At 39.8% G+C, this 26770-nt stretch overlaps 1 protein-coding gene across 3 annotated transcripts in view; it reads left to right on the top strand.

The window, feature by feature from the left end:
• MCTP2 (multiple C2 and transmembrane domain containing 2) overlaps nt 1-26770 on the top strand; it is a 116763-nt gene that overhangs the window by 68012 nt on the left and 21981 nt on the right. For all 3 annotated transcript variants that reach the window (XM_074549201.1, XM_074549202.1, XM_074549204.1), the window contains 3 exons: nt 2057-2158; nt 3055-3129; nt 3907-4026. In XM_074549201.1, coding sequence (XP_074405302.1) covers nt 2057-2158; nt 3055-3129; nt 3907-4026 — 297 coding nt within the window. The remainder of the gene's footprint in view (nt 1-2056; nt 2159-3054; nt 3130-3906; nt 4027-26770) is intronic.

Raw genomic sequence — 26770 nt, 5'->3', positions numbered from 1 at the left:
AGGCTCAAACACTCAGAAACATTTCTTTTACTTTTTTCTATCAATTTAGCTCTGTGTCACATTTCTTTTCCTTGTGGGTTATGCTCTTGAAAGATGTAAGAAAGAAATATATCCTAAAGAATATAAAGAGGCTTTCCCACTGTTGCTTCTGGTGTAACTGGCTGAAATGTGATGAGAAATATATGTACCTGAAATACAGGGAAATTCAGCTCCAAAATGGATAACCATGGGGAATCCAGAATTAGGGTATTGTGATATATACTGGACATCTGCATTTCTGCAGACACACTGGGAATAAGGTACATTTTGTCCTTTCACAGCAGAATCCATGAATCAAAGCTCAGGCTAAACCTGTTGCTGCTTGCAACAGTGAAACCATTTATCCTTTAATTTGTAAAATGTAACAAAATAGCTATTTTCCAAACAAAATTTTGTTTTCATTCAGTAAATTCAATTTAGTTTTGTATTTTTTTTGAAGGGGGGAAAAGCAAACTGGTGAGAGAGCAGAAACCTTTATGATGGGTTGACAATGCTGCATGTGGCAGTTGGCCCGAGGACCTTCTGATGCCAGTCCATTTGGCCCTAGAAAAGGGTTTAATCACTTTGGCAGCTCTTCTGCTTTGAGGCTGCAGGACTGCAAAATGTTTTTTTACCTGCCCTTTTCCTGCAGCATCCTTTGCTGCCAGCTCCAGCACTCTGTGTGCTCTCTTGTGGTGAAAGCAGAGGTGCTTTGTGATCAGTTTAGTGTTATTGTTTTTATTTGTTAGTATTAAATGAATTCCACAGAAGTCTCTGTAACTGTAGAGCTTTGGGTGAGAAAATAGGAAATAGCTGGAGTTCCTGGCTGTACACCACTGAGGATGCAAAGTTGGTCCTTGTGAGATCCCTTTTCCCTTAGAACCCTTGGGCAGAAATCCCATCTACCTTTTGACAAGCTGTTTTGGTATAGAAAGGGTGGAGCAGCATTGGGAAAGAAAGTGACCTTTCCCTTGTCTTGTGAAATCACTTTGTTCCTATTACACCTTTTTTTTTTCCTTACTCATTTCTACCATGGTTTATAGGAGTGTCTCTTCTAAATGCCAGAGCAGCAATAGCCATTTTAAATATGGTTGCAATTTCATGCCCCCAAATTTCCTCCGTTATCTTTAATCTTTGATCATTACAGTCCCTCAATATAGCTTTTTGGTAAGCTGCAGTTTTTTATGTTACTGCTGTTTAGAATTAACTGGTCTGCTTCCTAAAAAGCCAAATGTTTAATCAATACATATCCCACTGTGTGTAATAAATACATTTCTGCCATCATTTTTGAAGAGAGAATGCTTTTGCTTTGAGCCAAATAGTTTACAAAATGGCAAGGAAGGTATTTTGGTTTTGGGCTGGTTGTTTTTTTTGTTTAATAGATACTTAATGAGATAGGGACAACGGGTTGATCAGAGCAGAGAAGTGGTATTGAAATTCAGGGGTGGGGTGGGGGGAGAAGTCTTTTACATGAATTAGTTAATTTTGAACATTTGTTACATTAGCATTTGCTCCACTTCAGCCTGTTCATTTCTTTGGATTGCATTTGTTTGCTGGGTAATAATTTGATAACGTTGCAATAAACTAAGCATTAAGAAGTGGTTTCGTGTACTGGAGTGTGCAATAGGTAGGTAAAGTTGTTGTTTGTGGCTCTTTTCCTAAACTTTGGAAGAAAAATCCCATTTTAAACTTGTAATAACAGAGGCTGATTACTTCCCATCAGCTCACTGGTTTCCAGGGCAGAATTTTCAGACTGGTTATTGCGTGCAATGCTCTACTATAAAGTACAAGGTCTGAAAATTAAAGTTGGACTGTAAGAGATTTAATCTGCAATTTTATAGGTCTCTAATCCAACAGTTGTTTTGTATTTCAGGCTCTGAGTATATTATCAGGGTTTGGGAGAAGTTTTTATTTTTTATTCTTTTGTGCTTGAGTTATAAATATTTATTTATTTGTTTGCGCTGTCTTTAAATTATATTGAGGATTACAGCCAGGAAAATATTGATGCTTTTTCTCCCCTCCCCACCCCAAACTATAGATTAGAAACGGTAAACAAAGTTGTTACACACTGAAGAATAAAGACTTGGAACGTGCTTCAAAAGGAGTAATTTACTTGGAGCTGGATGTCCTATTTAATCCTGTAAGTTGAAGTATTTTCTTTTTTCTTATCACTAGTGAAGAAAAGTGCAAATCTGCAAGGACGAGGGTGGGGGTGTTGCTTTTAAAACCAGGAGCCAAGCCAGAAGAGTCCCGTCCCCATTGCATCTGGTGGTGGAGGGATGTTTGATGCCGTGAGTGAAGAAGATTTGGTCTCTCAGAGCTGTGGATGGGATAGACAAGAGGCATTTCTGGAAGGACAAATAACCACAAGAACTTTAGGAAAGAGGTGCTGATAGCTGCAGCCACAGCTCCTGTTGCACCAGCCAAAAGAGGGCTTCAGGTTCATTTTGTTATACATTACTTTTAATACCTAGTTCTCCCCTAAAAAGCTGACCCAGGACGTTCTCTTCCCAGGGTGTTGACAGGAAAATTAATGAGGCATGGACACAGTGCTTAGTTTTTAGGTGGCTGAGTCAGTCTCAATCCTTTATGCCCTCCAGTCTTTTACTGAGTTTAACTCCTATTTATTAAGGGCATCGTGGGCTGTGCCACATCTCTCCTCCTCCTCAAGTGAGTCCAGCTTTGCCCAATTTAACCTGTCTGCATTTTCCTCAGCATGGAATCATAGAGTGGTTTTGTTTCCAAGGGACCCTAAAACTCATCTCACTCACCCCATCCTACACCAGGTTGGTCTGATCCTGTCCACCAGAATGTTTCCAGGGATGAGGCATCCACCATCTCTGGCCAACCTGTGCCGGTGCCTCACCATCCTCATTGTAGCAAATATGTATTAAAAGTAGCTCCTGTGTCACACAGAGTCTGGAAAGGTTGAGAGATGCTGAAATTCCTGATCTTTCTGAGCAGTGCTGGTGCTCTGAAAATTAAATAATCCCTTTAAAACTACATAGTCTTATTTTTATTAATTTTTTTTTCTAGATAAAAGCAAGTATTAGAACATTCAAGCCTCGAGAAAAGCGCTTTACTGAGGAGAACCGCAAATTTTCTAAAAAGGTGAAAATTGGGTCTGGGCTAAGCTTTTGCATCTGTAGGTTTGAATTGCTGTAGCACAATTGCAAGAACAAAACCTATTTATGCATAAAATGCCGAACACATGTAAATTCAGTGTATTTCTGTATATATTAAAAGGTTTGTTTGTGTTAACATGAAATTGCTTTCTGATCTGGCTTGCATCAGTAGTTCTGCTTTGTGCTTCAGAGTGGGGAAAATGATAGCTGTGGATTTTGCACACTTCGCAGCACTTAAAGCTCAATGAGAGCCTTATTCCCTTCTTTGTGAAGAAAGGCTAAATTCCTTATGTAGAAAATCCATAGGATTTAAGAACAATGGCCATTTTTCTTTTTTAAATTGAGAGGCCTTATAATAAGTCTGAAAATCCCTATTTATTTCTATGGACTAGTCCAAAACATGTAGAATAGAGCAGCAGACTACATTCTCTCTTTCCCTTTCCCTGAGACATTGAAGTATTTTAAGAATTGAATGACGATAAAGGTAGGTTTGTATAACTGTTTTATTTAGTTTTGGCATCAGTTTGTGCCTTTTTTTTTTCCTTTTTTTTGTAAGAGATGAGGAAAATCTGGAAGGTTTGGGTGTAATCAGAAAGCAGACAGGAGCTGGCGAATGTGTCTGAAATAGAGGCTTTATTTGTAATATGTGCCCTGGCATGCGTTTGTAGCCTAAATTATCCCTTGTTCTGAAGCAATAGTAGGATATTAGTGTGTTTGATTAAACTCCTCTTCTCCTCCCCTCCTCCCACTCAATATTTATCAGATCTTATCAAGAAATGTTGATCGCGTGAAAAAAATCACCATGGCAATATGGAATACAATACAATTCCTTTGGAGCTGCTTTCTCTGGGAGTCCACGGTGAAGAGCCTGATAGCATTTGTGGTAAGTGGATTTCTTCTTTTATTGCATGGGGCTGAGTGATCCTGGATCTGGAGTGTTCTGGGCCTTCCTCCCCATAAATGTTCCCGCGTCTTCCTCCCCACTGGAGCGCAGCCCTTTCTCGTCGGCTGTTGTTGCTGTTTGTGGCTGCAGGGCAGCTTGGGCCACACTGGGCCTGGTGGGGATGGGAAAGAGACCTTCAGGAGCAGCTTTTCCTGTCTGGGAGCAGAGGTGTTCACCTTCTGCACCGAGCTCTGGGGATGCCCATGTTCATGGTGGATGATGCTGCCATGCACAGGCTGGAACTGTGTGGCCACTCTGGAATTTTGAATTATTTTAATTTGAAACATGGCAGCTGAGGGGTAGGAAAGGCAGGAGGTGGTGGCCAAAAAGATGGTGTAGGGAGATGCTTTTGATCTCCGTGGTGCAGTGAGCTGATGGGTTTTGTGCCTTCCATCTTCCATTGCAGTGAGGCATCACTTCCCTGCAGGTTATCAGTTCCTGCTCTGCCTGTGTTGGCATTGCCTGTTGCACATTTATTCTCCTGAATGAAATAATGCATTGTTTGAAAGAAAAAAAAAAAGAAGGCTGGTCAGTGAGTTCTACTGCACTCTGCAAACCAAAAGCCAACTTCTCCACCTGCCTATGCCGCTTTTCATCTCTCTCCTTTTTCCTTTTGGTAGTAAACACCCCATTTGCAGTTTTCTCATAATCCACTCAAGCACAAAAAGATTTTGCCTGCTCTTTATTCTGCGGTGTGACATTTTCTTCATGCTTGAAATGTTTGGCATGCCATTAAAGGTTGCAAAAATCGTTTTGTGGTGGTCCAGCATGCAGAAAGAAAGTTTTTGAATTTATTGTTTATTAAGCAATACAACATCCACATCACTAAGATTTTCTCCTGCGTTTACTGTCTGTGAATTGTAACATACTTAAAGGATTTTTTAAGGAAAACACATCAGTGTATTTGCCACAGATGGGTAAAGTAGACCAGTCCTGATTGAAAGAAGCTTCTAAACAAGGGCAGAGGAGCTGTCTTCACGCTGTAGGTCAGAGGGATGGCTCACACAGATGAGTGGGTAGGATGAAGAGGGTCTTTTCTCTAATTTTTTGTCGTCCTGTTTCTTGAAGTTCATTCAGAAGATATTATATGTATTATATATAGTTAATGGCTGGAGAACAGAGTGGTTGGTACCACTGAAATAAAAGTGGCTGTGCAGAGGAGTTCTGTGATTGTGTCCAAGGGGATCAGGTGGGTGTTCATGCTGGGGCTGGAAAGAGAGGGTAAAATCCCAATGTCCATGTCCTGCCATCACTGTAAGCAGAAATCTAAGCACATATTTAAAAGGGTAGCTCTTTTTCACCAAAGTGCTTGTGAAGTTACAGCTGTCAAGTTCAGTTTTCCAAACCTAGGAAAAGTTTGGAAGGGGTGGAGAGGCAGAAAATAAGAAGGTGGGAAAATGGGTCTACAGGAAAAGGAATTTATTTCCAGTCAAAAAGAGTTATAAGCAGGTTACAAGTTACAGATTGATAGCATCTTTACTGGATACCATAATACTCCTGGTTTCCTGAAAGGAAGTGGGTAATAGGAAAGGAATAAAAATACTCAACTCTAAGAATAATTACCACAGGCTTCTTCTACAACCCAAAATTTAAGTCTATCTGATTTTTCTCACATGGAGATAATTCAGCTCTGGCACTAAAAATGAAATGCTAATTATATATCTCTCTCTCTCTCTCACTATTTCCAGCGTGAGTGTTCATAGTATTGAAAATACGCACACAGCACAGTAGGTGCAGCATCCCTCCCTGCCCAGTCTGTGTGGAAAATCCACTCCTCATGTGCTGGTTAAAAGATGAGGTTAGGAGGATGCACAAAGCTTCTCTCCCCCTTTTCAGCTGAGTTCATGAAACCCTTTATTGGTAGCTTCGATGCCAGTTAGGCCCTCAAACTAGAAAATGTGGTTTTTAAAAATTATTTTGCCTTACAGATGATGTCCCTCAGGCCCCTGGCAATTACCATTTTGATCTGGTATTTCCCTTGGTTTCCCTCTACAGGTAACCCATGCCCCTTCTTCCAAGGGGGAATGAAGTGAGGGAGGAGGAGGAGGAGGAAGACAAGCAGGCAGTGTAATCATGAGAGCCTTGTTTTCCTCAGCAATCAGACAAAACCCGCTGCCAGACAGATAAAATATTTGTGAGGTTGTCAGAGGACAGCAATAGCCAAGGACATGGAATCTTTCACCTTCCTGTTTCAGTCTTCCCTCCCCATTAGTGCCACAGCTCGTGTGTGTGACAAGGACATCAGCAGCTTTTGGGGGTGTAAGAGAAAAAGAGGGACAGGTGAAGAGGGAGGAAACAGAGGACAGCACAGGCAGGACATGAGTGAATGAGAAAATACTCTCACTCTGTTGCCTCATTTATAAGATTCATCATCCCAGGCTAAATTTCTTTATTAGGATGTAATGGTGAGAGGAGACAGTCCAAGAACATGTGAGTAGATGAATTTTTTTGTGCTATAAAAATGTAATCACATTTTTCATCAGCGTTCTGTGCTTTTAATCTGATGATTTTTCATCTGAGTTAATTGTATAGGCACAGAGGACACTGGGCTGTGCTGAAGCACATGTAAAATCAGATTTTTTTCAAGCTTAGAGCTTTAGGAAAGAGGGTTGAAAGGGAGGTGAGATGAAGAGCAAATTTTCACTTTTGGTGATGTTTGCCCTGTGCATAAAGGGTTTTGTGAAAATGGTGTTACACAACTGGAGAAAACATCCTGGGTCAGAGGAAGGGGTCACACATAAAATTTCTGGGTTCTTTACAGTTTACCTCTCCTCACTGGTCTAGTGTTAAAAATGGCCACACATGGTTGTATCTGCCTGGGAATATCAGGAATATTCATGTTGCCTGTAGAGTTGACAGTGTTCATATACCAAGAGATACCTTTAATTTGTGTGTTCTTCTCCATCAGTTCAGGGTTTGGGGGGATTTGTAGACTTTTAAGACCAAAAAGACCTTCAAACATCCCTTTCTGTTTAATCCTGATATATTTATCTCTGTATTCAACCAATATGTTGTGTTTTGATTGAAACATAGATCTCAAAAAGGTCTTGATTTTGAAGATACCTGGACATATAATGCAGTACATCCCTGTATGGTCCTTCTTGCGTGCCTGGCACACTCCATATCCTACCTTGGACATTTTTCTACCAGTTTTCAGTCTCAATCTTGTCGTTTTAGCCTGGTCCTCTTCAGTTCTTCCTCACCACACTTTTCTCCATTGAGACATCACTTCCGCACAGCACTACTGGTGTCCAAAAACTGGAGTTGTGTCCTGTGGTGTGCCTGGGGGAATGTCTGCTCACAACTCAGCTTTTATGTCTGATTATAACCTGTTTGTTTTTCCCATTCATGCATACAAAAACTTGTCTTCTTACCTTCCTGTTGTGCATTTAAACCATATTTTTGAACCTTCCTTCTGTATGCAAACACTCCCTGCCTGCTCTGCTCCCCCTTTTCTGGTTGTGGAAGTGAAGTCTGTAATAACCAAATCATTCTTACTGTATTATATGTATCTTTAAAATATTTAAAAGTTAATTTTAGTCACAATGCTTTTCATGAGGACTTATGCATCATTGCACATTGTGCTTGTGATTTCATACAACATAATTACACCTTCTATTGACACTTTTCTCTGCATTAATGGTAATTATGCCATTTAATGAAATTACAGTAATTGCATTAAAAAATATAAGCTGGTGCGAATTAAAAGGATATATTGACTGGAATTTTTACTATCTCATATATATATATATTTAAAGTTTGCATGATAGTTGCAAGAGACGTTGACAGGATCAGGCAAACGATGGGAAAGCAGCCACCAGAGCACCTCTGGTGTGGCTGGCAGTGCTGCTCTGGATTCCTTCAGGGTCCCTGCACACTCAGCCATGCCAGAATCCTTCATTTGCACTGGCAGCATTTCCCACTCCATCAAGTTCAGGATTTTTGCTGATCCAGGCTGCTGCCAGGGTGGGGACAGGTGGGAGTGATGCTTCCAGCTCAGCAGGGGCCAGCCAGACAAGGGATGCAGCAGGCACAGGCAGTATTTGTTTATTTTGCAGTGACACTGCACTGTGTCTACTAATTATTTTATGATAGTTTAGTACTGGGAGGAGTGTGTGGTGATGCAGCATAATGTGTTGGAAATGTGGGGCTTCTGGTCAAACTCCCTGCAGCTATTTAATGATGGGCAGCTGGGAAAAGGACAGGCATGGCGGCATTTTGGAGCACTTTGGGCTTCCCAGAAATCTGACTGATGCAAGAGTAAGGAAGTACAACCCAAATGTAAACTTTTCTGTTCCTTGCTGCAGAGGTGGGATTTTGTCACTGCTCTGCATTGAGATCTCCAAAGTGCTTTAAACCTAGAGGGAGCTTGGGGATGGCTGGTTTTGGGCATTGTCCCCTTGGGCTGGGAGAGCTTGGAAGGTTTAGGAGCCCGAGGGCTGGCTGGGTGAGGCTGCAGGTGGATGTGCATTGTTCTGCCAGATTGCTTCAGGTCTGACCTGGGGCAGTGACAGAGAGGACAGAGCCTGTGAACTTGTGGGCATCTCTGCCGAGTGTGTGATGGAGCACTCTGCCACTTCAGCTCCTGATACAGCAGCTGGATCTGAGCCCAGCTAAACTCATCTCAGAGAGAAGATACCAATCATCTTATTAGACATGAGCAATTTTTGATCCCTGTTGAGCTGGGCTATATTTATAGTGATGAACTGCAGGCAAAAGGCCATTGGCTTGTTGACAGTGTCCTCTAAAATTGCTAATTGCTTATCAGTAAGAGGGAAATGTTCTTTATCCCCTCAGGAAAGATATTTGTTAGCTCAAAATCTGAGCCTTCTGGAGTTTACTTGGGGTAAATCTCTCATTCTGTATGTGGACAAGTGTCTCCTGCATGTTATGGTTTGGCTTTCCCAAGCAAAGCACAAAATGTTCCAGCCCTGTTTGTGCTGAGCATAATTCAACCCTGGAGATGACAACAATATACGGGTAAAACATCCAATTTAACTCCTGCATTGTTTTGCAACACAGTGATTTATTTTATTGTATTTTTTCCTTGATGGGAGGGGAGTTATAGATCAATAAGAGGAAATTCTTGGGATGAAAGTTTCACAGGGAACATGAGAAATCTGTGGAGAAGGGAGACCAGTAGCAGCTATGGAATAATATAGAGACTTGAGTCACCAAACCTCTCTTGCACCTCTGGCCAACCAAGCAGAGGAGGGAGGTTTAATTTAACTGAATATTTACCAGTAGGTGGTAATAACTCACTCTTTTGTAGGGTGGGGAAGCAAAATGTGCTCTCACATGAGCTCCCTTAAAATATTTCTTATTTTCCCTGTGGATTGTCTGCTAATTTTGAGCAAGCAGTTCCCTGATACAAAACACAAACCACCCTGCCTTGACTACATGTGTAACTGATGAGAAGGGTACAGTCTTTTTTAGCTTTTTTTCTTCCCCTCCCCCCCTTTTTTTTCATCCTCACAGCTGAAGATGAAATATAAATCATTCTTCCCAAACTATTCGGGAACAGCATTAAAGTAATGGTAGATTAAAATGTCTCCACATTAAAAAGCTAAATAAAATGAATAGATGTAATCCTAAAGAGAGAAGAATGAGTATTCTTCAAACACTGAATAGGGAACTTGGAAGAAGAAAAAACTTTAAAAAAGAAGGAAAAAAGTATTAATGCAAAAGAGATGGTCTTTACATCCGTTTTACTGTAGAGCTTTTGCTGAGGGCTGTTCTCAGCCCATTTGCAGCTTGTGTTTTGCTGCAGTTTTAAAGAAGCAGTAGGCAAAGGAAGGAAGGCAGTTTCTATTTAAATAGGGGAGCTGTAAAATATCCTTGCTACAGAAATTGGTTCATGTTCAGGCTAGAGCCGGTGCTGGAGGAGGAATTTCACCTAGTAGGTAATTCTTCAGAGCCCCCAACATTTCTTCCCCTTTTCCCCTCTGCAAATCCCGGGCAAAGGCACATCTTTAATACCGTTGTCTCGAACTCTGGTGAAAAGGCTGGAGTGGAGAGGTGTGTTTTTATTTCAGGCTGTTATAGCCCAATAGAATATTTTCCTAATGAAGGAGGAAACGTTTACATCCTGCTTGCCCCTGGCTGCTGGGGCAGTGCCTGTGCAAGGGCAGCAGGGCTGGAGCAAAGCTGTCAGGAGCACGGTGGTACCTGACACAAGTGGCTGCTCGGATGGGAAACAGGCTCCTCCAGACAATTAAACGGGATGGTTTCACCCTTTCCCCCTGCAGTTTTTACATTTCCACTATTATTCTTCCGTGGTTGAAGGGGGAAATACGATTTAAGCTCGAGATCCCAGACTTTGCTTTGCTGCAGCAGTTAAAATTCCTGGAATAGCAACAGTGATATTGACGATGCTGAGAGACACACAGCAAAGTAAACACATGTTATTTCCAGCTCTTTCAAAAATGCAAGAACAAACAAGGACAAAGTTAATAGGGAAATAACCACTTTGAGCCTTGACAACACAATAAACAAGATTTAAAAAGCAGAGTTTGAAGCTTTAGAGTCAGGGTGAGAGGGAGCTGAGCGCAGACCAGTACAAATATCCCTTTTAACTTTGAAAAAGATGGACGGCCTTATGTTTCCAGCTCAGAAGTTTTGGGAATTTGCTTCTTACCAGTGAAATGTTCCAAAATAAAAATAAAAGCAAAACTATGTTTTGCATCTGAGGAGTCATTTCCTCTATGTGTGCTTAACAAGGCATTTACCCTCTATAGGAATTCCCTTGATTTTGGGGTTGGGGATCTTCCTCTTAAATTATGCTGTGCTGATATTTTTGAGGCTTTCTGTGTCATGTACTCAGAACTTGAATGCATCACATCGAAATGATTCCCTCAGCCCTGGTAATGAGAGAGACCAAAATCACTGCCTCTCCCTCTTTAATTGCATTTTGTTGGGTTTAATTGATGATAAAGCCGTTTAATACCTTGGCTGTGTGTGTTCAACTCTGTGGTCCAAGTATTTGGGTAAAAGAACAGTCCTGATGTAGGATAAGCCTCTGTGCAGCTGGTCAGCAGAAATGTGTATGCAGGCATCCAGTCGAGAATTAAGGCAGGGAGAAAGAAATTCAGCTTTGTTATAGTGTGTGGATTTATCCCTGGAAGGTGTTGGTGCTAAGATACCTGAATAGATACGTGTGTCTGTCAGTCTCCCAAGCCAGATTGGAAATGTAGTTTTCATCTCTTTGGCTATTTAATGACAGCCCACAAAGCCAAGGTCAAATGTGGGAACATTTTATCTAATTAAAAAAAGAAAAGGCAAATTAAAAAGGACTCTTTCTAGCAAAAACCTGAACTAAAGGCATCCACAAATCCTTCTTCCTCCCTTTGTGCTCAAGTTGCAACCTGTTGGAGAACTCTGCTCAGTGCTTGCATTTCCAGCTAATTTGATATCGCCTTTTTTTTTTTTCTATTTTCTTTTTTTTTTGTGGTTGAAGCTTTGTCATTTGTTTCGAAGCTGTCATTTTTATTAGTCTCCCTGGCTGATCTTTTTGGGCTCTCGTCAGGTGGTGTGTGTTCTCCATTGTCTGCCTGGTCTTGGCAAGCTGTAGGTCCTTTTATTGCCATATGACGTGGGCGTGCTTGCAGCAGTAGCCTGTAATTATACCCACCACAGGTGACAGTTACAAGAGAGCTTTGGTAATAATTTTAGCTGCCTGATCTGATGTTTATGAAGAGCAAACCCTCTTTGCGGTCTGGCTGGAGTTTGCTATATTGTGTTGTACTTTCACCGTTTGATTTATGAAGCCCTTTTAATTTTTTTTTTATTTTTCCTTCATATATAACACCTTGTGTCTTTTAAAGTCCTGAAGTTTTGCAAAAGATTGTTGTTGATCTTATGCTATTTTGTACTTTTCCTATTTATTTTTGCATGCCTTGTATTTATTTTGCTTTGCTCAGCACAGCAAAATAATACTCTTGCCTGTTGCTGGGTTTATTTGTATATTTAACACTGCTGAACTCCTGTATCTAACACTCCTGCCTCTCTAGCAGATATTCTGTGTTCTCCCAACTGTGAGAGTAATCACACATTAGCATTTAATTATTTAATTTTTTTTACCTTTGACTATTATTTAACTGTTTTAGAAAAAGTGAAACTCTCTTTCCAGCAAGGCAGCACTGGTTCCTTTACTCCCAACAAAATTGCAAAATTTGGATTGTGTCAAAGATGAATTTAGCTCATAATTTTTATGGTTATCTTACAAACCTCCATTCTGACTTCAGGAATTTGCCAGAAAAAAATTCGACAAGGCTGACATGCCCACTTACCTGAAAGCTGTTTTCCTCTTGTGCTGTATTTATTTTTGCAGTCTTAAATGAAACTCTCTTTAGAGAAACTAAAATTCTCTCTTTAGAGAAACTTCAGATTAAAACTCATGGGCATCTTCTGAATTTTTGATTCTTCTCACAAAATTCTGACTTGTAATTCTTCTGAATTGAGTGGCAGGTTGAAAACCAAGAGAAATTTATCTGCAATAATTTGCTACCTTATCTGATCCTAAAGAGATGATTTTCCATGTCAGGATTCAGTCATTTTCATTTTCCCAATTTGCCTGGTGCTTTTTCTGAAAGTTCACTTTATTCATAGACTAGAAATTGCATAAACAAAGATGAAATTAGTATTCTGAGTTGAATGAATGTTGCATCTGCGTGAGACTCATTAAACAGGAGTGTGAGACAGAAGCTACTTACCACCACTATTGGAAATACCAGAATTTGAGAAGCTTATTTGTAAAATTCCCAAAGTTGGCATGGATTTAGACTCTGCAAGCTGTATGGGAAAAACATAAGGCTCAGCCCAAACAAACAAACAAAAAAGGCAGGAAACCCCTGGCATGTAGGACGAAAAAGGTATATATAAGGAAGCAAAAATTCCATTAAAATTAAAAATTCTTATACTTAGTGTGCTCTTTTTTCCCCATAGAGCCACAGGTGTATTGATTTTCTTTCAGTCAGCATCTGCTTGGGTTTGTTTCATTATTCACATTACTTTGACCTGACACCTCTTAGAAAGTACTTTAAAGCACTCAGTTTTACAGGAAAATTGTAGACATTGACTATTATTGCCTATGTCATTGGTGGAACACCTCTTTTAGTGTTTTTTTAAATTTCTTTTAGTTGTAAAAAGGTAGATTTTTTTTATTAAACACAAATGTAAGCTTAGAGCAACACTGCTTTCCCCTGAAGCACAGAGGAAGTTTTTATTCTTCCAAAATGAAGGAATAAGTAGAGACACATCTGTAGGTGGATTAAATCACTGTAACTCCATTGGCTTCAGCAAACCTGTGTTATTTAACAGCAGTTTAAAAAATTTGCGTCCTCGTTTTGGGCAAAAATCCTGTGTGAATAGAACGATCATGTTTTCTGAGAAGAGGAAAAGCCTGTAGATGGCGATGGACCCTCAGGAATGAGCCAGCTCTGGCATTCAGGCTTTTGTCAGATTTTTCTGGCAGGTTTTCTTTCTCTTGCTTGAACTATTTTATTTTTAATTTAATTCACCCTTTCTCTCAGTGCTAATGTAACACTAGTTGCAGAAATCGTGACAACTGGAAGAAATTTCCTATTTGAAGGTAATGCAACATTTGGTTTTATGATGGAGACAGATACACCTTGAGGGATTTCTCTTAAGGCGTTTGCTTGTCGGGCTTTTTTTTCCTTTTTTTCTTTTAAATAAGAAAGAGTTGGATCCTTTACAAGTTCTGAAATAAAAAGAGATTAGTAGAGAAGCTGCAGAGCAAATACACTTTTTTAAAAAGCTTGTTCCCATTTAGCTTTACTTTTCTTTATTAGCAACTAAGATATGCTTTAACTTAGAGGTAATTTCTAAGTAACCAGAAAGTTCTTGGGTTGTTTGAGGATAGCAGTAATAGTAAAAATACCTTAAGTCAGGGTATGTCCCTTACATTTCTTTTTTTTTAACTATTCAGTTGAAAATAAATGTGGAGCAGTGGGATGACTGCAAAATCTCAGAAATCTGATTTAAAAAAAAAATCTTTACTATTAATTATGTATAAATCTGACTGCTTCCACTGTAAAGATTTGCACTGCTACCAATAACATCAATAGAGTTTTGATCTCTTCCCCCACAACTTCATGAAAATTAAATCTCTTATTCTTAATTGTGGCATCCACGCTGTAGTCAAGCTTAGCTGGTTTCTTTTGGTGTTTTTTCCTTTTTAAAGGTAGTACTGTGATTTTGAGAAGCGTTAATAAATATGTAGAACATGTAGTGTTTTGTACCAGTCTAATATGCTGATTTATTTTACCTTTAGCATTACCCATGTAAAGTCAGCATGTTTACTGAGAGATGAGTGCCAAAGGTGAGCAAAAGTCTTCACTAAAACAGCCTTTAACTACTTTGCTAGCTCAGGTTCAGAACTTTCTACTTTTGTTTTGGGAAAAGTCGCTGTCTTCTGTACTTCCCTTCAGCTTTCATCTTTTAATGGAAGAGGAGAGCAGCACATCTCTGTATCAAAGCCAATTGTCAGCTTTCATTAGATGCATTCTATTGTTTGTTCAGATTAGAAATAACTGCATTACACTTTGACTTTGAAGGCTTGCTTGTTTTTAAATATACTGGGTATATGTGACCTTTTTGTCATTTGTGATGCACTTGGCTTGGCAAATTTGAGATACCCATTTCAGCAGCAGCCAAACCTTTTTGTAATGCAGGCACTCCACAAAAAGGCACTTTTTGTAGGTCTGCAAAAGTAAAATAAAACCCTGCTGCTAATGAAAAGCATTAATAGCCTCATCTAAATATTTTTTATCCATAAGGGTACCTCAAATGCAATGCATGGGGGGGAGAGCCCCCAGTGCTTAGGGAGAGTGCAGCACCCATTTTTTAGCAGTGGGTAGGAAACCAGTGAGCTGCTTTTATCCTCCCATTGTGTATTGGCCATAGGAGATGTGGCTTCTGTCAGAACATGATGGCAAGACAGTCTAATTCCATTAAAAATTTTGCACTAAGCAAATTTTCTTAAAATGTTTAGAATATTAAATGGGAAATGCATAATTGATACAGAGATATTAGCTTTTTTTTTTTTTTTAACTGAACATGCCCATCAGGAATGAGATGATGACTTGTTCCAGCAGTTAAGAAAACTTCCCCAGATACTTCCATGTACACATTTGGGAAAATTATTTGCAATGATATATTTCAATTTCCTTAATAAACTAGACCTGTCTTCCTAATTCCCTTTCCCTTAAGTCCCTCTGCAGGGGTTAAGAAATGAAGTATTTTGAAATTATTATCAGATAACTGTTTCTATGAATAAAAAACTAATCTAAGCTTTTTTTTTTTCCAAAAAATAGATTTATATTCCAAAGCTGGGAAATAAACAGTGGCAGTAGAAAGGAAATATGAGATTAATAAAAATGAAGACATTTTGCAGAGCTACTCTGGATGGTTTTAATCTTGTTTTGTTTCTTTTTCTTTTTTTTTTTTTCTTCTTCTGGGAAGTAGTACTGCAGCAGCATGCCTTGCAATGAGAGTAATTCCTGCTTTCTTTTTTGAAAGTTGTGTGAATACTGGCAGAGCCAGTGGTCCTTGAGAGCCCAGTGAATCCTGTCTCACACAGGGATACCTACAGTAAGACACAGAGAGGGGGATGAGATCAAATGCTCTGGTTAAAAAGCCTTGGGGAAGCATTATGTGTCTGAGGCCTGATCTATTGTCTGGGAGGTCGGAGAGTGTTAATGCACTCTGCAAAGATTAAACTCCCTCTCTAATTGCTGCAACACTTCCTTAAAGGATTTAAACAGTCGGGCAAGGTGATGCTCCTTGTCAATTTTCGTCTTCTGACAGCTGTTGAAGTTTATCTGTCTTTCCATGGAGACCACTAGATCATGCAAAGCCAGCAGTGGCAAAAGCACAGATCCCAAATTAGGACTGTGAGCAATGAATGCTGCTATTTACAACTATTTCAGCCTTTAAATACTCTTAAGTCCTGAGACCAGGGTTGCTGTTACATTGCCATGCCACTTACTTTTGGTTATAGGAGTTCCTGAAGTGCCAAAAAAAGTTTAACTGCTGAATTTGATGAAATTCAAATTAACTTTTAACTGGGAAGTGCTCACATTATGGTCTCCATCCCTTATTGCTGGGCTAGTGTTTTCCCAGCACCAGCTACTGTGGGGCACTCTGCTATTTACTCCCACAATTTTCCTCCCCCTCACTAAGTCTGATTACCATTTGAGTTCTCTTGGTCCATAAAACCTGAAACAAAAATGCACTCAGAAAGCTGGTAAAGCTCAAGGCAGGAAAGTTTTTCTGCTTCTGAACCAGAATGTCCACACTGACAAGTGTGGTCCAGATACTTAGAACAGTTTTCATTTGCAAAAGATGCTGCTTTTGCTTGGAAAGTACTTTAAGGGCAAAGGATGGCAAAAAAGGTAAATGTTACTGAGAGAGGAGAAGCATAGCTCCACCCCAGGAGAAACTGGGAGATTTAATATTTCTGCAACGAGGCTGTGGTATCCTCACGTTCACAGTAGGGCAACATTACTGTAACAGGAGTGGAATTTGACCCATCTTTTACCAACTGCCCGTTCCTGTTTCACAGGCAGATGTGAGTGTGTCCTGTTTCACTGCAGCTCACACAATGTGACAGGTCCTGCCGACCAGAGAGCCATCCTGTAGTTAATTTTTCTGGTGGATCAGAAGCTTTTCAATTTGATAGTGTCTGTGTTTTTGCTAGTCTTGCAGCATCTAAATGTGTTGGTGTATCAAATCCATTTCACACATAAATGTATAAATATGACCTATATAAATATACATATATTCAATGCCTCTTTTCTAGACTCTGAGCAGATGAGTAATACAGCTGTTCAAAGGAGAAAAAGATTTTTTCTTTCTTTTTTTTTTTTTTTTTTTAAAGCCCTCTTGGCTCTGAATCGGAAATTGAGGAGCAGAATTCATCAAGTGTATTCTGATCGTTCTCAGATGGGTAGTTCCTCCTTCCCTTCCTGCATAGCATGTTCCTTTGCACTGTTGCTATATTACATGAAATGTTTCATCTGTATATAAAAATTAAAAATTCAAACAAAAATCTGGCCCACATGAAGAACAGGCCCTTTGGGCATATGGTTCATTATGCATATTCGTTTAATTACTAAAACACTTGGGATGTCTCTACTGCCCTTGCTTTCAACTTGTAAAGTTGGATCTGTTCTGCAGCACAGAATATGTTGAACAGGCATGTGTCATAAAGGACTTCAGTTTTCTCCTACTTCAAACTCTATATAATGTTCTTGGCTGAATCGTTAGAATTTACTGATTATTAGTTCAATCCACTGCATCAAAATAGCATTTCGGGATCTCTTTTCTCTTAACACCTTCTCTAACCCCAAAAAAGCAAGTTTTACAGTGGTTCAGAGTTGTGTTTAGTGTTGAAGTAATGTGAGACTCAGGATTTAGATTTCAGGCACATTCCCTCAAAGCACCTAAAGCTGCATGTTGAAGCTGTATAACTTTTATTAGCTAGGAAGGGATTGCTGTGATAGTGTGACTTTAATTGATTTTCAGGGCAAACAGGTGGTGATGGTTTAGGCATCCCCCAGTCTCCTGCCATTCCTAATTTGGAGTTGCACATATAATAGCTTTATTAAAGTAAACAATCTCCTGGCTTTAGTTTTACCTGAACAGCTGCCTGAAATTGTGGGAGTCTTGCGATTTTTAATTTTTTTTTTTTCTTAAGATTATTCTGTGTTTTAGAAAGCAAGATGCTACAGGTCTGCTGGTGGAAAATCTCTATTACATAGTCATGCTGTCAATATACAGGGGGTGTTTTTGTGTGTCACTGCTGTTAGCTTACAATGGTAACATATCCAGGGTATAATTACAGTGAGCCTCAGTCAGCTCCATGCATTTGTTCTGTAACGCAGCAATTTTGTCACACTGCAGATTATGAACCTGCTGGAATTGTTTAAGTGTTGTGTAATCACACTGTTCCTGGTGTCCTGGGTGTGTGTCAGGTGTGGGGAGGGCTGGGGTTATGGACTGCATTTCTCCTCTTCACTGTGGGAAAGCTATCCCAGGCAGATAAAGAGATTTTCTGGGCTCTGGCATGGGGATGTGTTGGGGAATCCCAGGTACAGTTTAAGGACAAAGGATAAATAATCTGGAATTCTTTGTCTGTAAGGATATAATCTCACTGCTTTATATGTGCTTTTGAGGTGCTTTTAGATTTCTGGGTTTGTGGTCTTGGTTTACTGGGTTTGGGATTTTAAAAAAATTATTGTTTTGTTCCTTTGCTCTGTTTCAGTCTGGAAATGTTTTTTTTAGCACTGGAGGTTTTGGAATAGAGAGTACCAGGGAGTTTTGCACCAATGGTGTTACAATCATCTATTCCTCATTTGTCTAGATTTACTGCCAGGTTCTACAAACCTGGTTTTTGAATTTTTCTTTTTCCCCCTGTGCCATAGCTGTAGATGCCAGGGAAGTAACCTTATGTGTGATTCTTACTGAACACTGTCTAATTTAGCATGTTTGCTTTATTAGAGAGCTCTTTTTCCTTTACCCATTCAGCTCTAATTTACATTATGAACGTGAAGGAGGAGTCATTAAAGTAGTTTAAACATAATCATTTAAGACTCCCATTTGTTACCAATTGGAACCCAGTTGAGAGCCCAAATTTAAGAGCACTTCCACCACCACTCCTTCCACTGTGAACAATTACGTCACCATCTGTCCCTTGTTGCTAATGTTTCTCAAAATGTTAACAAATTTATCTCCAATTAAGTGGACATTTATCAGCTCAGCTAATGATAATTTTTTTTCATGACCCTTTTAAGGTGTTCACCTTATCCAGAACAAATAAAATTTGCCTACATTTTTGCCTTCTTTTAAATAGCACAAATATTTTATTTCTGGTGCTTTTTGGAAGAATTATTTACTGTAAGATCAGGCTTTTAACTTGCATAATGCCTGTCTTCCCTGCAAATAGGTTGTAACTTTGTGTATGAGAATAATTCCAGAGCTGTGATCTTACTGATAATCAAACCAAAACATGAGAATTAAAAATGACCATTTAATTTATCTATGATATAAAGCAACAGATTTTTTTTTCCCCCCTTGCATGTCACCCCCTCTTTATTTTGGGATCTTCTCCAGTCACCTTAGTCTGTGATAGTAACCCCTTTAGAAATAGCATGCAGATTTATTCCCCTGGCTTATCCCCAGAGGATTACCCCAAAACATAGAAAACTGTTGTAATATTTTCTTTCTTTCCCTTTTTTTTTTTTTCCTGATTTTAAGCTTTACTGCTTGAGGGTCTTAACTGTATTTTACTTGGCACAGGAAATGTAAAATACGTTAGATAAAAGCATGAGGGAAAAATTAGACCAGTCAGCATGTTGGCAAACAGCTATTTCTTCAGTGTCTGCCGCCTAAAAGGATTTGAAATCTTTTACTCTAAAACTGTTGTACATACATAAATATAGAACCCAAAACTCCTGTTGGAGCTGATTTTGGTTTAACCTCTTATAGGGATTAGGGATAAAGTAGGAACCACAAGAAAATTGGACAGGGGCACCCACTAGACTCGTGGGTATTGGCTTTAAGGGTTAAATGCACGTATTTTAGGGGACAGAGGTGACACCCCCAGGCATGGACCCCTTCATGTTGGAAATTATCATCCACACTGACCAATGTGCCAGGTATTTGTCAAATAGCTGGAATGCAATATAGAAATCTTAAATTACACACAGACTTTACAAGTGATAAGTTCAGTGAAATAAATTTAGACTGAGTGCCTCTTCCCTGACCTCCTCATTACAGAAATATATCCATGGATCTTGGTTCCACTTTTCTAGGCTGGATAACCTCATTTAATGTAACAAAAATAATCAGAATAAAAGAAAACCGTCCCTTTTTAATTAGCTTAGTTTTTGTTTTGTTGTTATCTCTTTCTGATTCCAGGCATTGTTATGAGTAGGGGATAAATCCATTGAACGTGTTAATGACAACAGTAATTCAGGCTCAGAGTGGGGACATTTTGTAAGTGTTTGCAGTCTTGAGTGTAGCATCCCAACCTTCCCTGATGGAGTTTCCGACGGCAGTGTCCCAAGAGGATGGTGGAGAACAGATTGCAATATTGTCAGCTCTTCTGATTTCTCTGCGACTTTTGCAGAACATGCTTCTTCTTAAAGCACCATTTCTTAAGAGTCCTGTGATTGCACATGAATCACAGCTTTCATTTAAAACACAAATGAGTCTCTACTTCCTACCAGCAGCAGAGAAAATGAGATCCCCCTGAAGAGTCTAAATCAGGCAATGACAAAAAAGGCCCTAACACATATTGACTTAAACAGTATGAGTTTTTTCGCATGTTTTTTGGGACTATTTTTGTTGGTTTTGAATCTCTTTTTTTTGTTGCGAGTGGAGAACGTTGTGTTTTTTTTTTTTTTTCTTTTGCTTCTGAATATTTTGTAAAATTGTGACCATGCTGACCAGAGTTCCCATCCTCTTCCACAGGCTTTATTCTTTTACTCCTTTTTCTTGTTGAATCCTCACATGTGATGTAAATTTTCAAGCACTAGTTGGCTACTTCCCAACAATTTGGGCCCCCGTTTTCCTCCTTGAGCTCATCCTGGGCCATTCACTCAGCAAGATGCAGCTGGGAAAAGAGAAGTTGGGATGTGGATATGGCAGCAGGACATGGCTTTGTGTCATTATTCTATGCAGACAACTGGGTTGGGCAACCATGGCTTGTTGTTTGTTATCCAAGGCATTACCTGAGGAAAAAACCCATTAGCTTCATGCATATGGTAAAACAAATTGTGCAAACATATCCTTTATTTCTACCTCTTGGTTCTGTGCAGTCACGCGTTAGGCAGACTGAGGTTTTTTGGGGCACAGTTTGATTCTTTGGTTTGGCTTTTGGGATGTTGAAGTGGATTTTTTGTGCCTTTGTTTTTGAATTCCGGTTGTGCTCACACTTACTTCAAAGAGCTTTTTGCCTTCTGGTACACCCTCAAAAAAATTAGTAAGTTGTACGCTGGTGTGTGGAGCAATGCAGAGATGATTTGTAATGTGGCATAAATATTTAAAGGCCTCCATTCCTTCAGGTCATTTTTGATTTTGGTCGTTGCCGTTCAATACAGCGCACGTTCCGCGCCGCCGTCGAGATGCTCCCCGTTCTTCTGCCGGGGACACAAAAAACAAATTGAATCTAAAGTAAATAGGTTTCTTCTGCCAGTGCTGGTTTATTTAAGTGTAATTTCTCTTCCTGCCACGTTCTCCAGCACAGCATTGCAATGAGGGAGTGACTCTGCTCAGAACTGACCCTCCTTGAGCTCCAGTTTCACAGCTGTGAAGTGCAGTAAGAGCACGCTGTGAGGTGAGGGAGCATCAGGTGAATGTGGGAAGGAGGGTATCAGTCACAAGGACTCTGGAATGCCTCTTTGGAAGAGGATCTTTAATGCTATGTGGTTTCCTCAACCTTTTTTTTTTTGCTGTGCATTGAGATGGGGCTGTATTAAGATAATTTCCATTCTTTTTCATAACTTCTTTTTTTTAATACTCTCGCTATTCCATGCAAAGCCAGCCCAGGAGCACAACCCTCACTGCTGCACTCCAATCAGGCTGGGCCCTCACCGGGCACCCTGATTTTTGTCAGTGGAGGCTCAGCACTGCTGTGTTCCTGCATCCATGTCACCCATATCTGGAAGAGATGTCTCCATACGCACAGCTATATATGCACAAATGTACTGCTCTCTGTGAGTGTGTTCATTCTCTCCTCTGCTCTTGTGCTCTCTCTGTCTAAGGGCAGGAATAAGTATCTGTCAGAAATAATTTGTTGTCGACAGGCTTATTGCCTCCAAGGGATTTGAGTGCCCTTTTGGGGAGCCAGTATCTTATGTTATTGGCTAATATCCTGTATTTTGTTTGGAACAGAAAGCTTAGAAACCCCCAAAAAATAGAGAATTCGTCCCTGAATATTTATTCTCAAAAATTTCTCCTTTTTTATGGACTTCATTTGTGCATTCAGGGCAACTTGAAAGTGTGTAGCTCAGAAAAAAGTTAAAAATACAGAATTCTTCTCCCCTGTAAATAAGGGGGAGCACGTCTTTCTGTTTCAAATCAAATTCACAGATCTGGTTTAGTGTAGCTTAGTTCAAAACCAAACTTGGATGTTCACAGCAGTATCAGCCCAAGTTTTTCTCGTGCCTTCACAAGTTACCCAGAACGTGTTTATAAATTGCGAGGAAACTTTTGATGAAGCTGTTAGAAGTTTAGAGTTCAGTTAAATTGTGGGTTTTGAAACTTGGAGTTTCAAACAATATTTTTCACAGCTCTGCTGATGAGGCATTTCATTAGCATTGGAGCCTGCACTGACCAAGAAAATAACTTTATACCATAGGTTCCTCACATGCATTTAATCTCCCTTCACTTTTATTTCTTCCATCTGATGGAATGTATCACTCTCCTCCCATCACTCGTGTCCAAGAGTTATTCTGTCACAAAATACAGCATCCCTCACTGCAACACAAAGTCTTGCCAGGTCAAAAGGAGCCTGTTAATCTTACAGTTAGAAAAATTGTAATTATTGTGTGGAAAAATCACGCAGAAAATCCTATCTTGTGCTAGGTTTCTAAGCCTCTTAAAACTGTTCTATCCCATGACTGTGGGTTTGCTGGTGACAAATGTTTTATGGGCATATTTTAGTAGACACCCGTCTAAAATCTGGTCTTAATAGTCAGATGCTAAATTGGAACCAGAGCGGCAGAAAAACCAGATTTGAAACGTGTTTCTAAGGGTTTGTTTTTACTTTCAGTTGAGACTGTCTTCTCTCATCTTTTGTGCTGCTGTCAAAAGGGCCACTCTCATGGTTGTTCAAACTCCATGCTTCTTGACAGGAACAGTTGGACCCCTCTTCAATGATTTTCAGATGAAACGGCTCCCAAACCTCCAGAGCTTTAACTTGTAGTTATTAGGCCCTTTGAAATAGCAACACATTAATCAGCTGAAATCAAGTGGTCCTTTCTCCAAGGCTGTGATATTGCTGTTGTCTTTTAGGTAGAGCTCTAGTCTAAATATTAGTTTCAAGAGCTCTTTTTTTTCTTTCTTTCCCTCAAGATAGGTCTATCCCGTTCCTGTTTCTATTTTGATCATTGTTTTAGAATGCTGTGAATTAAAGTGCTCGCTTCTATAATGGGCTTTTATACTCTCAAACTGCATTAAAGGGAGTAGTGTGGAAAACTCTCTTCTACTACTTTAACTCTTAGTTTAGAAATTGGCTGCTGTGCTTTTAACTTCCCCCTTGAACAGTGTGAAGCCCAGCAGAAAAAGTAGCAATTAATGTAATGGATTGTGTCTGACAGAACTTGGTCTAGCAACAAGAAACATTGAAGAAAGGAATGGTTTGTTGAAACTGGATCATTTGAAGCAGGGGCATGGTTTGTGTCCCTGACTTCTGTGGCACTGGGAAAGTGATCTGAACCTGTTAATGGATTCTCTTTCTAGTTTATGCATTAGGAAAAAGCAGACTGGGGATGACAAGAAATCAAGATGATATTCTTTCTTGCATTAGCTGTTATTTACATCAGCAGCTGAAACATTCTTGAGCTTTAGCATGAAACTATTGATAAGAAAATAATTAAGGGAGCATAATTCAAGAACTTCTCTCAGGCATAAAGTATCACTGAGGAGAGAGTAAAAACATGCATGATTGAGGACCTTGTCATTTGGGGAGTGGGTATCTGTGTCACAGGGCTGCTGGTGCTGTGGTCAGTGTCAGAGAGCTCCCTGAAATAGGACATGGGCCTGCTTGGGATCTGCTTTGAAAACTGATGCTGCAGAACGACTCAAAAGGCTGTTAGAACAGCAGAAATATTTCTATTCGCTCTATAAACACACTCTGAACTTTTATTATGTACTGTATGTTCACAGCAATCATTTCCCATACCTCCGAGGCTAAATAATTTCTGAATAGCTAAATCAATTTGTCTTGTGTCTGTGTCGTGTCACAGTAATGAAAGTTCCCTGTACTGTGGCAATAGCAGCAAAGCGGCTCTTGTTAAGGAGATGCCGGAGCTCTATCAAAGCTTCACTGTCTGAGTTATAACTCAGCAGCTGATTAACCAGCCAGCATTAGAAAGGAGGAGACAGCATGCCTCAGCTACCCATTGAGCCCACAGTGAGATTTTGCAATGAAGCTTTATTTGAGGTCTGAAACTTAATAATACACAAAATGTACTGTAAGATCTAAAATCACCAAGGTCTTGGCTTCGTAGCTTGCCTGAGTGACCTGTGATTGCAAGGTTGTGTTGCACTTGCAGCCGAGCAGGGTGATGTTCACATGGGATGGTGACAGATGCACTAAAATTGGGTCAAGTCCTGCAACTGAGTGAATGAAGAGAGGTTCCTCAAGAGCTTCATTGACTCCTTGTAGGACTTTGCCTGTCTGGCTGCTGGTGGGGTCTTTTTGCTGCATTAAGGGAAGGCTGAGTTTGCTGGTACCCCAGGGAGGAGGTGCAAATGCAACCCCCTCCCCTGGGCTGATGCAAATGTTTTGAAGTAATATCTGGAAATGGGAATTTCTGTGAAAGGAATTTATGTAAGGATCAGATGTATGTTTGTATGGATGTCTTTTTTTTAATCTATGTGTGCCTGAGAAAGATACCTGTGGAGATATGTATAATAACAGATCCTTGTTCTTTAAGTAACATTTAGGGTAGGACAGAAGTTGTTATCACCTTCACTTTGTCTTAAAAGACAAGCATATATTCATCCAAGGGAGTTGGAATAGCTTCAGAGGAACTTGTTCAGGTTAGAACTTTTCATTTATGGGGGACGTTTTAGCTGGGAATATCAAAACTATTGAAGGTTTTATTAGCTAAAGTTATGCAAGACTCCTGTAAGACAAATCAAGTACCAGTTCTTGGCCTGGATTCACGTGTTTCTGTTGCCTTGCTTACATATGAAATGTGGCTGTGTGAATCATTATCACTTCTAATTTTTTAGTATGTTGAACAACAGGATCAAAAAAGGAAAAAAAAACCCAAACCAAATTGTCTTCCACATTCCTGTGCTGCAAATCGATAGCATGGGGATATATTTCCTGGATGTCAGCCCATTTTATAAATGAATATATCTTGAAGATTGCTTTACAGGCCAACAAATGCCAAGAACAGGATGACAGTCGAATTCCTTGCATAGCAACAGCTAACATGAAATCAGGTGCACTCCAGAAAATGCAAATGCTGTTTGGGCAAGGTTATGGATACAGGCATTGTTTCTTGGTTTATGTTTGGCCCATGGTAGGTATTAACTGGCCATTTTTCTGATGTCAGACAAGTCTTTTTGTTTAAAAAGTTAAAAAGCTGCTGTCTTGTGGGGGTGTAAATTCTCACACTGCTGAATGCAATGGGAAGTGTTTCTTTGGTACAGTGTGGTTACACTTTCAGGTCCATAACACAAAATACATTGCCATTAATGTCCCATTCTACAGCTGCCAGCATTGTCTTTTTATGTAGTATTTGGCAAGCCAAGGATGAGGGGAGGTAGAGATTTAGTTTCCTCATTACCCATAGAGTTTTCCCCTTTGTTGTTGTTTGAGATACTTCTACTGGATCTGACTCATTTCCATTTACCTGTATTATTCTAAAAATGTGGTTGTTGTTTTTGATCAAACCAGTTTCTTTTGGGGAAAGAAAAATCAGAAAAATGTGTTTGTGCCTTGTCTTTGAAGGAGATTGCTTAAAATAGCTGCAAGTTGCTACCAGCATTAGGCAGTTCTGGAAACACTATGTCTGAGTAGAAAAGGAAATGGGATCACAACATACATTTTATGGCAGTTCTGGATTTAGTTTATTAACTTTTCATTGCCAACCCCTCCAAGTTTGCAGTCTGTTCAGGTGTTGTTGGTACTTGTAAGATAGGATTGCAGTTTGGCTTGATGCAGTTTATTTTTGAAAAATCCTACTTGCTTTTTAGATCCCCATCACATTATTTGTGTGTTTTGCAGTTCCAGTTTGGCTTCTGGTTTTGTAGCTGGTGAGTTTTGTCAGATACCAGTCCAAACACACAGACTCATACTGGTTTTTAGAAAAAGAGACTCCAAAGAACCAGTGAAATCAGATTATGCTGTGCTGAAAAATGGCAAGAGTATAAGAACGGAGACTAGGCTGACTGGATCCCTTTCCAAAACAATGAATCATGTGCAGCCTAAGGCCTTGCCTCCTGCAAGGTGACAGTCCTTTCTCTGTGCTGCTGTGCCAAGGGTATTGGTGGATTAATGGTGAGGATGCATTTGCTGATCATCCCCTGTGGAGTGACAAGGGAGCTCCTGTTGCACAAGAGGAAAATGCTCTTCCCTAGCCTGGGAAAGACCCCCTGGCAGTTGGAGTTTGATGAGTGGAGCAGGTTGACCTCTCTAATCCATCTGTTGTACACCGGTGTCACCCTGGTTTTTTAAGATTTTCTAAGCCTTCTGATGTTGACATTCTTGTAGTGAATTTTCTCACACACTTTCTGTAAATAACTCATTGTTTTTCATTCCTTTATGGAAGAAGAGAGAGTTGATGAACTGTTGGTTTGACCAGTGTCATTGCAGAGGTGTCAATGTCAGCTTCCAATCTACTGTCACTTTTGTAAAACTATAAATATTGGAGTCAGAGAATAAAACTTCCCTTTTTTCCCTTCACCTTGAGTAGTAGTGTGC

Source organism: Zonotrichia albicollis, chromosome 11 (assembly GCF_047830755.1).
Source record: "Zonotrichia albicollis isolate bZonAlb1 chromosome 11, bZonAlb1.hap1, whole genome shotgun sequence".
Classification (NCBI taxonomy): Eukaryota; Metazoa; Chordata; class Aves; order Passeriformes; family Passerellidae; genus Zonotrichia; species Zonotrichia albicollis.
The sequence above is the reverse complement of the archived record's forward strand: the minus strand, read 5'-3'. Positions and strand labels throughout refer to the sequence as shown.